Here is a 12,293-nt window from a genome sequence, read left to right as displayed (position 1 = left end):
AAATATGAGACTAACATAATTTCAATGTATACACACTGTTGTACCTTTTTCTCCCTACAGGGTGTCTCAAACTTTTGTTTTAGTTAAAATACACGTTCAAGAATAAAACCGACTATTTTCTTTATTTCTAAAGATATCAGGCACATTCAAAAAACAAAATGTTCACAAAACATAAGACTACAATAACATTTTAGTGTATATCCACACATGTACCTTGTCCTCGCTACAGGTTGTCTCAAACACAAGAAAAACATATCTTTTCTTTATCCCGGTATAAGTTCAAAAAAAAGTTTAATTAAAGCTTTGCCAAACTGTGTAAATACCAAAGAAAAATCTAAAATAATAAAAAAACATTAGCGGAATCCGTTAACCTGTTCATGAAAAAATCAACTATGAAAATGAGCATAATGTTAGGTGATGCATAACTTTTGAAACTATGTTTATATTCAATTGACTTGAAAAACTATAAATAAAACACGTGCACTTATGACATTATAAAAATTTTTGTGCGACATTGGAAGCCTCTCTTCTTCTTAATGTGTCATCTCCTCTAAAAAGGTCGGCAACCATCATGCCAATTTGTACTTTCGTTACCGCTGCTCTAAAGAGATCAGCAGAAGTGCAGTTAAACCAAGCTCTCAAATTGTTTAACCAGGAGATGCGTCCTCTTCCGCGACTCCTTCTACCCTGTATTCTTCCTTGTATTATTAACTGCATCAAGTTATAACGCTTGTCCCTCGTGACATGTCGCAGATATGACAGTTGTCTAACTTTAATTTTATTTAAAACCTCTCTTTTCCCATTCTTTTCAACACCTCGACATTCGTGACTCTATCCACCCAACTTATTCTTAATATCCTTCTGTAGGCCTATAACTCGAAGGCTTCTAATCTGTTCGAAACATCTTTCTTTAATGTCCAAGCCTCCAACCCATAGAATAACGTAGCATCTTAGAAGTCTTATCTTTAAAGAAATTTTAGTATCCTTGCTACAGAATACTTTTTTCAGTTTGTTGAGAGCATTTCTTGCCTGTCCTATTCTTGCTTTAATATCTTCTGTGTATTCATTATTTTCATTAATTATTGTATCCAGATATTTATATTTTTCAACTTTTTTAATTTGTTCTCCATGTATTGTTATGCTTTCTTTGCGCTGTTGAGCTTTTGTTATTACCATGAATTGTATCTTTTTTGTGTTTAGGGACAGTCCGTTTTCTTGGCTGACTTCTACCACTCTGTCAACCATTTTTTGTGAATCTTCAAGGCATCCCGCTAATAAAACAGTGTCGTCGGCAAACCGTATATTATTGATTGGTCGACCATTTACTTTTATTCCCGTAGTTAGTTCTTCTAGTGCTTCCTAGATTATTTCCTCTAAATACAAATTGAACAAGGTAGGAGACAGGACACAGCCCTGCCTGACGCTCCTCGAATCTTCTAAACCTGTTATCCGATTTTAGTGATTTTTTTAGTATGTTACAGACTTATTCTTTAAGAATCTCGATTTAGTAATATTGTTGCTGAACATGTAAATGTCATAATATACCAGGTGTAACAATACTACTGTGTTTTTTCCTCAAAGTTCGGAACACCCTGTGGAATATTCTAGCATTTAAAAAATATTGAAATTAAAACTCAATTGTATTCTTAGGCTTTCTTAACATTATGTGTTTTGACTCATTCACTTATGTTAGATAATAAAAAAGTTAGGTACTTTAACAATTAGCCATGTTCTTCATCAATACAGGGTGTTTCTAAATAAGTGCGACAAACTTTAAGGGTTAATTCTACATGAAAAAATAATGACAGTTTGCTTTATAAACATACGTCCGCAAATGCTTCGTCTTCGAAATACGGAATGTTGAATTTTTTCTTACAAACTGACGATTTATTTATTGCTCTAAAACCGGTTGAGGTATGCAAATGAAATTGGGTAGGCTTTAAGAGGTAGTCATTTTACATTTTTTGACATACAACTAAAAATTTTATATTCACCATTAGCGTGCATACAGAGTATATGACCGGGTTATATGACCCGTATGCACGCTAGTGGTGAATACAAAATACATAATTGTACGTCAAAAAATGAGATATAACTACCTCTTAAAGCCCATCAAATTTCATTTGCATATCTCAACTGGTTTCAGAGCAATAAATAAATCGTCAGTGTGTAAGAAAAAATTCAACATCCCGTATCTCGGAAACGAAGCATTTGCAGACATATGTTCATAAATCAAACGGTCATTATGTTTTCATGCAGAATTCCCCTTTAAAGTTTGTCGCGCTTATTTAGAAACACCTTGTATTGATGAAGAACATGGCTAGTTGTCAAAGCACCTAACTTTTTCATTATCCAACAGAAGTGAATGAGTCACAAAGCAGAATGTTAAGAAAGGCTAAGGCTACAATTGAGTTTTAATTTCAATATTTTTAAATGCTAGAATATTCCACAGGGTGTTCCGAACTTTGAGGAAAAAACACAGTATTATTGTTACACCCGGTATATAATGCCATTTACATGTTCAGCAACAATATTAATACATCGAGATTCTTAAAGAATAAGGCTATAACATACTAAAAAAATCACTAAAATCGGACAACAGGTTTAGGAGATTCGAGACATCAAAAATCACCCATTTTTAAGGTGTTCCATTTTTTTTTAGCCAGGAGTGTATATAACTAGTTAAATACTGTCAAGTTGACAAATAACAACCTAAGTAAAACTGTGGTTACCACAATTACGTTACGACTATTGCTGGCAAATGTACCTACTTATTTAAAAACTAATTAATTCAAAATTCATTCAAATTTTTTGCATATAAAGAATATTTAGTCGGATATTAAACGTTGAAGGCACCACGGGCATTATAGATAATAACGCTTTCGGTCAACGTATATCCCTCGGGCCAAAGGCCCTCGGCATACACACCATTGACCTCAAGCGTTATTATCCTTATAATACCCTTGGTACCTAATAACTATATTACACTGACCTTTTTAGGGTTTCCTGAAAGAAAGAAATATGCATCAAACACACAAATCACCTGTAAAACCAACGAAAAATAACAACTTATACAATGTTTGTATAGATATATCATCTATAGGTGACTGGATAAAGGATCGACGACAAGATTTACTAAAACACTGTGACAACGCTATTTTACTTAAAAATCGGCCTTTGCAAAAGATTAGTATAGGTATTCAAGTGGGAAAATCAAATTCAACTGTAGCTGTTCAAACTGAACTATGTACTAAGAATAAAGGAGTTCAAGTGAAAAATTGTAATTCGAGTGTAGCTGCAGTTCAAACTAAACTTTTAACTACAGATATAGGTATTCAAGTGAAAGATTGTAATTCAAGTGCAGCTGTTCAAACTGAACGTTACACTATGGATGTAGGTATTCAAGGAGAAGATTGTAATTCAAATGCAGTTGTTCCACTTAAACCTGATACTATGGATATAGGTATTCAAGTGAAAAATTGTATTTCAAGTGTAGCTCTTCAAACTGAACTTTCTGCTATGGATTTCAATAATAAGCTTTGCAATGAAATACCATTTAATTCTGTATGTATGCAGATAGATGACTTTCAACTCAAAAAGAGAAAATTAAACGATGTATCGGAAGAATATCTAAAATCACTAAAACTAATTAAAGTGGATGAGCAGATGATCCATCAAAATGACTCTTGCGAAATAACAACACCTAGACATACAAGGCGAAGAGCAATGGAGAAGGCTGCTGAACCTCTCACAGTAGAAACTACATCCTTATCGAATATGCATAATGATTCAATTCATATAAAAACATCACCTAGGTCTAACACGCCTGTGAATTCTGTAAGTGAGAGTCTTTTAATACCTTATACTGGAGAGAATCTTGTACTGTGTACAATATGCGATGCTGCTGTAGCGCCGAAAACTTTGAAAAAACACGAAAGAATACATAGAAAGTGTTCCATATGCAAAAAGTCTTTTCGAACAGTGAAAAAATTTAAGGTAAATATCTTATTTAAATTTTTTTTATTATTTATTGCTTGCTTTTTCTTAATACGATAGGTTGTCTTTTTAGTTTTGCATATAACCCTAATGACAAAATAATTATACTTTTATAAAAAAGAACTTTTTTATAATAAAACGTTTTTATTATTTATAGGAGAGAATATAAAATAATTTGACGATATAAAATACTTAAAATTCCAAAAATTACACTATAATATAAAAGTACTTTTTATAATAACACGGTTTTGTTATATACAGGACGCAACATGTTTCGAAAGAATAAAATATTAATTTTTAGTAGGTGTATTAACTGTTAAAATTATAATTCCAAAAATTACTTCTTCTTCTTCTTTCTCGAAACTCCTTATGCCCCTCAGGGGCGTCGGAGGTTTTATTCATCTTCTATCCATCTCTTCCATTTCTTGCGGTCCTTTGCTAACTCTTTCATTTGTTGATGTGTTTTTCCTTTTTCCTGTCCAATTTCTATAATCTGATCGATCCATCTCTTCCTTGGCCTCCCTTTCCTTCTTTTACCATATCTTTTCGATTCCATCACCTGCTTTGGTAGTCTTCCCTGGTCCATTCTGTTAATGTGTCCATACCATTTTAATTTTCTTTTTTGTATCTTGGTTATTATCGATTCCTGTTTCAGTCTTTGTCTAATATCTTCATTTCTTATTCTGTCCAATTTCGTTTTTCCTGCTATTTTTCTTAGCTGCTTCATCTCCGCTGCGTTTATTGTACTGTCTATTTTTGCATTGTTTACCCATGTCTCACTTGCATATATTAAAGCTGGCACAGAGATTGCGTTGTATACCTTCAGTTTTATTTCTTTATCTATTTCTTCCTTTCCAAATATTGTTTTATTTAGTGCATAGTAGATCTTATTTGCTTTTTTCGCTCTGTATGAGATTTCTTGATCTATCTTTCCATCCTCTGATATTATTACTCCAAGGTATTCAAACGTCGAGACTGTTTCTATTATTTCGTTTTTGCACCTAAATATCGTTTGGTTTATTTGTTCCCTTTTCTTTTGGGTTACTATCATGGTCTTCGTTTTCTTTACATTTACCTCCATTTTCAAATTTTCTATTTCCTCCACCCATATAATGATTAATTTTTGCATTTTCTCTTTATTGTCTGCTATTATTACTAAGTCATCTGCATATAGTAATCCCTCCATTCTCACTGGTACTAAATTCCTGTACCCTATTATTGACTGTAATTGCCTTGACCTTCTTTTTGCGCTCTTCATTACTCTATCCATTACTAATATAAACAAAACTGGGCTGAGACTGTCCCCTTGTTTTATTCCTCTCCTTAGGTTTATTATTGGCGATCTGTTTCCATTTATTTGTACTTTAGCAAGTACGTTTCTATACGTACTTTTTACCACGCTTACTATCTCTTGCGGGATTTGCAGATCTTCCATTACTGACCATATTACTTCTCTATTTATAGAATCAAAAGCAGCTTTAATATCTATAAACGTAATATACAGTGTGTCCACGATTGGGGTGCCCAAGAAGAAAAACTTTTTTATTTTCAATTTTAGCGAAAAATGTCATTCTTGATAAAAAGTTTTGCTTGTTCTAAAACCCCATAAAACGAAATAAAATTCAAGTTTTACAAATCCTGCTTAATTTTGTAGTCAATTTTATGTAAATCCCTATAAATTTTTGCACTAACTTCGAAATCGTAACAATAATCTAGTGTTGCCAAGCTACAATGTAGCTTAGTAACTGTCAACTCCGATAAATCATTTGCGAATTGTCATTTTTAATGACAATGTTAAGCGTTCAAAAAGAATTTATCTTGTGGTCAATTTTATTGTTAAAATTATTGGATTAATAATTATTTAATTATTAAATAATTGGATAATTGGATGTTTCAAGGAGAACGACAAAGTTTGGTTTCATAATCCAAAGAAGCGAAATGGTTGTTCTCCCAAGTTATTATTGTTACAATTTCGAACTTAGTGCAAATATTTATAGGGATTTACATAAAATTGGCTACAAAATTAAGCATGATTTGAAAAACTTGAATTTTATTTCGTTTTAATGGGTTTTAGAACAAGTTTAATAATAAACTAAGTAAACAAGATTTCGAAGTAAAAAGAATTTTAATATATTTAAAGTCATACTCAATTATTGCTTGAGAAGTTCTAGAGCCTTCGCCGGGTCGACTGGGGAACTAGAGCTTATCGCTTGCTTTAATATAGAGTACAAATACATAAAAAATGGTGGATAGTGATAATGATTACACCTCAGAAGACAGTAAAAAGAGAAGTCTAGAGATAGATGCAGACAATATTTTTAACAAGAGCAAGAAACTATCCAGAACACCAACCAAACAACAGAAAGATGAAAACAAATTGATCAGCTTTTAAAAATGATGCAAAATTTAACAGATCAAACACAAAGTTTAACATCGGAGGTAAAAGGAATAAAAGAAGAACAACGAGAATATAGAAATGACCTCCGAGAATTAAGAAAAGAAATAAATGAATTCAAACAAAGTAACCAACAACTACAAAAAGAAAATGATGAAATGAAACAGGAACTAAAGATAGTGAAAATGAAGGTAGAAAAGTTCGAGAAAGAGAGAAAAGCTAACAATGTTATTGTCCAGGGTCTACCGATGGATACAAATAACCCAAATGTAGTCAATGAGATTATGGCAGATTTCGTGGAAAGAGAATTAGGTATTAAAGTAGAAATAGAAGAAGCTTATAAAATAGGGGACAAAACATGTCTTGTAAAACTAAAAAACAAAAATGAAAAAATAAAAATTATGAAGAACAAAAACAAACTAAGGAATTCAAAGCCGGAAATATATATCAATAACGATCTAACGCAAGAAGAGATGAAAATACAACAAGAAATACGGAGAATTGCAAAATTTCAAAAAGAAAACGGTAAGAACACTAGAGTAGGTTATCAAAAATTAATTATTGACGGGACTGAATGGAAATGGAACAAAGAGAAGAATGAACTGGAAAGGGCAAAGCAGGACACGCCAAAAAACTGATAAAAAAACAAATATTGGATACAACACAAAAAACGGACACGAAAATGGCAAAGGAAAAGGACCTGAACAGATTAGATAAAATAAAACATACGAACACAAAAAAATATAATAAAAAACCGAAAAAATGTGATCAACTAAAAATAAGTACGTGGAACATCAGAACAATGCTTGAACCAGGAAAAATGCAGGATATCGTCTCAGAACTAGAAAGATACCAAATTGATATTGCAGTGATTCAAGAAATCAGATGGGCAGGTCAAGGAGAAATAAATAGAAAAAACTACACACTACAGTACTCGGGACATGAAAAACAAGGTCAATATGGAGTTGCTTTCATAATTATGGGAAAAATAAAAAATAACATTATGCAATTTAAATCAATAAATGAACGTATGGCTTACCTGAGAATTAACGCCAAACCATTTAATATATCAATCATAAACGTATATGCCCCAACTGAAAGTGCTACTGCGGAGGAAAAAGACAAATTGTATGAGGAACTCGAACGAGAAATGGAGAAGTTACCTAGAGAAGACACAATACTGGTAATGGGAGATTTTAATGCCCAAATAGGTAAGGAAGACTACATTAACCAAGTAGCAGGTAAGCACACAATACACGAAAAAACTAACGACAATGGCCAACGATTATGTAATCTAGCATCTAGTACCAATATGATTATCGTTAGTACAAAATTCGAACATCCCAAATACCATAAAGTGACGTGGATTTCCCCAGACCAAAAAACATGGTCACAAATAGACCATATTCTGATTACAAGAAGGAAGCAAACATCGGTAACAGACGTGAGGTCCTACAGAGGTGCACATGCAGACACAGACCATTTTATGGTGACTGCAAAAGTAAGACAAAAAGTCAAAAGAACACTAAAAAACACGACAACAAAAAATAAATGGCACGTAGAAAAACTGAATACTCCAGACATAAGGATTAAATATGCTGATGACATGAACAAAAAACTGAAGGAACAATCTAAACCTACAAAGGATATAGAAACAGAATGGAGAAATATAAAAAAATGTATAAATGAAACAGCGGAAGTACACGTAGGGATAAAAAGAAACAAAAAAAGACAAGAATGGTATAATGAAGAATGCCATAAAATGTTAAAAAAGAAGGTAGAAATGAGACAAATGTGGATAAGAACAAATAGACAGGATTATAGGGAAGAATACAATATAATAAGGCATGCATGTAAGAAAAAAATAAGGAAAATTAGACGTGAGTGGTTGGATGATAAGATAAAAGAAATAGAAAAAGAGAGTAAGAACAGAAACACAAAAGAATTCTATAAGAAAATTAGTGAGCAGAACAAAACGTTTAAAGGAAAGATAAAAAGCATAAAAGATAAAAATGGAAAAGTATCAGAAAACGATGAAGAGTATAAAGAAATTTGGACTAACTATTTTAAAGAATTATTAACAGAACAACAAGATCAAGACCTAAATGAAAACAGAGGAGAAGAGACAATGATGTTAGGAAACCAGCTACAAATACCAACAAAAGAGGAAGTTGAGGAAATTATTAATAGCAGCCGTAATGGTAAAGCCTCAGGATCGGACTGTATCAATATGGAGCTTATAAAATATGGTGGTGAAGAATTAAAAGATAGATTATACAATTTAATAAAAGACATATGGGACGAAGAAAAAATGCCGGAAGAATGGTACAAAGGACAAATTATCACGATTCATAAAAAAGGAGATCAACAGATGTGTAAAAACTACAGAGGACTGACGCTATTAAACACAGCATATAAAATCATGTCCGCCTTAATACAACGAAGACTGACCGAAGCTACCACGAATATCATAGGACACTATCAATGCGGATTTGTTAAGGGAAAGTCTACAACAGATGCCATACATACAGTTAAACAAATTATGGAAAAAGCTCATGGATATAAAATAGAAATTGAACTGCTTTTTATAGATTTTCGACAAGCATTTGATACAATAAATAGATCAAAACTAATGGTAGCTCTGAAAGAAATGGGAATACAACATAAATTAAGAAGATTAATACAAATGACAATGAGTAGAACTGTAGTTAGTATAAAAACTCAAGTAGGCGACACAGAAGAATTTGTCATCAATAAAGGGGTGAGACAAGGAGATTCATTATCAGCAACTCTGTTTAATCTTGCCCTAGAATACGTCGTCAGGAAGATCAACAAAGGCACCCTCCGAACGAGAGAAGGACAAATAATAGCATACGCTGATGATATTGTGCTAATAACAAAAAATAGAAAAACAATGGAACGAATGTTAAACGAAATGGTAACAGAAGGAAAAGTAATGGGATTAAAAATAAACCAAGAGAAAACCAAAATAATGAGATTTGACAAAAACTTTGAAAAAAGAAAGGTTAGAGTAGGAGAATACACTTTTGAAGAAGTCGAAAAATTTAAATATTTAGGAATATTAATAACAAACAATGGAGAAAGAGAAACCGAAATCAAAGAAAGGATTATTACAGCAAATAAGAGCTTCCATGCAAATAAAAAATTACTTAAAAATAAGTTATTGAGTAAGAAATCAAAAATGAAAGTATACAAAACAATAATTCGACCGACGATGATGTATGCAGCCGAAACTCTTAGCATGACAAAAAAACAAGAGGAAAACCTTAGAATACAAGAAAGAAAAATACTAAGAGCAATATTAGGACCAATAAAAATAAATGACAATGAATTTAGACAAAGAACGAACCTTGAGTTACTGGAAGAAATTGAGGAGGATATAGTATGTAAAATAAAACAGCAAAGAGCAAAATGGCTAGGACACATATGGAGATCCGGATCAACTACGACGATATACTCAATATTGGAATGGACACCAGCTGGCAAAAGAAGACGTGGAAGACCAAGATCTACATGGTTACAAGAAGTAGTAAGTGATCTCAACAATGCGGGCATACGACATTGGAAAGGGAAAACCAGAGACAGGAAAGAGTGGAGAAAAATAACAGAGAAAATTAAATAACGAACATGAGGACTGATCTACCTCAAAACATAGATCTAGAGAGCGTAAGCGGCGTAACCCCTAAAGGGGTGTTTAGCCACTATATATATATATACATAAAATTGGCTACAAAATTAAGCATGATTTGAAAAACTTGAATTTTATTTCGTTTTAATGGGTTTTAGAACAAGCAAAACTTTTTATCAAGAATGACATTTTTCACTAAAATTGAAAATAAAACAGTTTTTACTTTTGGGCACCCCAACCGTGGACACACTGTATAAGTCTTCTCCTATTTCGTTTTCTCCAAAAATTACACTAGTATAAAAAAGTACTTTTTATAATACTACGGTTGTTTAAAATGGTATATATAATAATTAAGTTATAAAATATGAATTTTAAGTATATCAACTTTTAATTATTTATTAAAAAAATTAAAAAAAGATACGCAACAGCCGTGTTCGAACTAGGGAACTCTCGATCTGCAGTCTAATGCCACTGACCACCATCAATTTGTAGATATCGATTTATTAACGTACTTTAAAATATCATTGCATTAGTCACATTTTTAAAATAAATTGAAATAAAAAAAATCGATTTATCCCTACGGGGTGATTGATTAGTGGGGTAAAGCTCAGTAGATCCGTTATAGTAATAGATAGCAATAAAAGTTAATAACAAAAATTGTAACCAACTTTGATTATAGATTGATAATCAGTAATCATAAATTGTCAGTTTTAGACAATTCAGTCATGGCCTGCCTAAAATTTGGATAGATTTAGACCCGTAATTAATAATCTACTCTGAAAAATGAAAATATCTCGAAAACTAATAAATTTAGACATAGGAAATGTTATATAAAAATTAAAGTACGGTAATGGTACTTTTCGATAGCGATATAAAATATAGGGTGTTTCATTTAAAATTACATACTGAGAAAATAATGTATTTGCGTTTTGACTCACCCTGTATTCAACATAAAGAAAATTAGCAATATCGATTATTTAGCAAAATTTTGACAATAAATAAAAAAATATGGCATTAATAAACCATTGCCGTTGTGCTATTTTTATTTATACAGGGAGTTAAACTTGTTACGATTTTCATATAAAATTGGTTATAACTTTGTAAATACCCTGTATAACATACTAAACCTATATATTTTTGTAATGGAGAAGTTAAGAAGATTTTGAATGTAAAATAAAATACAGGGTGTTCCATTTAAAAACACATAACTTTGATCTGTCACTATGCTATCGAACACCCTGTAACATTGTAACTAATTTTGTAATGTGAAGTTCAAAGTTGGCTACAATTTTTGTTATCAACTTTTATCGCTATCCATTACTATAACGGATCTACGGAGCTTTACCCCACTAATCAATCACCTGTATAATTGCAGCTAAATATTGCATTGTTAGCTAGTTCTAAGCTATTCTGAAAATTTCAGGTACCTAGGTAGCCTAGAACTATTTTTAAAATGGATTACAAAATTTGCGGAGACCGTGACAACAACCAAGCCAAGTATATAAAAACGTTTTAAAATATAGGCTTAATATAGACTTAAGGCTATAGGCCTATAGACTTAAAGTACTTTATTGCTTTTTAAAATATGTCCCACCAAGATCGATACACTTTTGCATACGTTTAAACCAATTGGCAAAACAGTTATTCCAGTCTTCAGTTGACACCTGCAAAATCGCTGTTTTAAAGGCATCGATGACTTCTTCTGGCGAATGAAATAGCCGCCCACGCATTTGAATTCTTGATATTTGGGAACGTGAAGAAGTCGTTGGGACTTAGGTCGGGGCTATACGGTGGATGGTTTAACAATTCGATGTTTTGAAGCTCCAAAAACTCTATTGTCTTTTGGGCAGTGTGAGCACTTGCAGTATCATGATGTAGGATGATTCCCCGTTGTGTGTTGCTTTGTCGGAGTTTTGCGATAACTTGTGGTAAACAAACTGTTATATACAAATCAGAAGTAACCGTTTTTCGATCTTCTAAAGCAATTGTCTCCACATGATCAGATTTTGACACAAAAGATGCGACCATTTTCTTTGACACACTTCGAGAACGGATCACTTTTGTTGGTTTTTCCTCATCGTGAAACACCCACACAGCAGATTGGCGTTTATTTTCCGGTTGGTAGGAGTAAATCCAAGATTCATCGCCACTAACAATACTATAAACATTTTTTGAGCTTCCTTTGTTGAACCGGTCTAATGTTTTTCGACACCAATTGACGCGAATCGCTTTTTGCTCTTCTGTGAGCAAATG

The 12,293-nt window shown here is 32.4% G+C and overlaps 1 protein-coding gene across 1 annotated transcript in view; it reads left to right on the top strand.

The window, feature by feature from the left end:
- The window catches only part of LOC126889467 (uncharacterized), a 62,512-nt gene that overhangs the window by 26,148 nt on the left and 24,071 nt on the right, over positions 1–12,293 (top strand). Inside the window, exon 3 of the mRNA XM_050657785.1 lies at positions 3,001–3,996. Coding sequence (XP_050513742.1) covers positions 3,001–3,996 — 996 coding nt within the window. The remainder of the gene's footprint in view (positions 1–3,000; positions 3,997–12,293) is intronic.

The sequence above is a fragment of the Diabrotica virgifera genome, chromosome 8 (genome assembly GCF_917563875.1).
Source record: "Diabrotica virgifera virgifera chromosome 8, PGI_DIABVI_V3a".
NCBI classification, from domain to species: Eukaryota; Metazoa; Arthropoda; class Insecta; order Coleoptera; family Chrysomelidae; genus Diabrotica; species Diabrotica virgifera.
The sequence above is the reverse complement of the archived record's forward strand: the minus strand, read 5'-3'. Positions and strand labels throughout refer to the sequence as shown.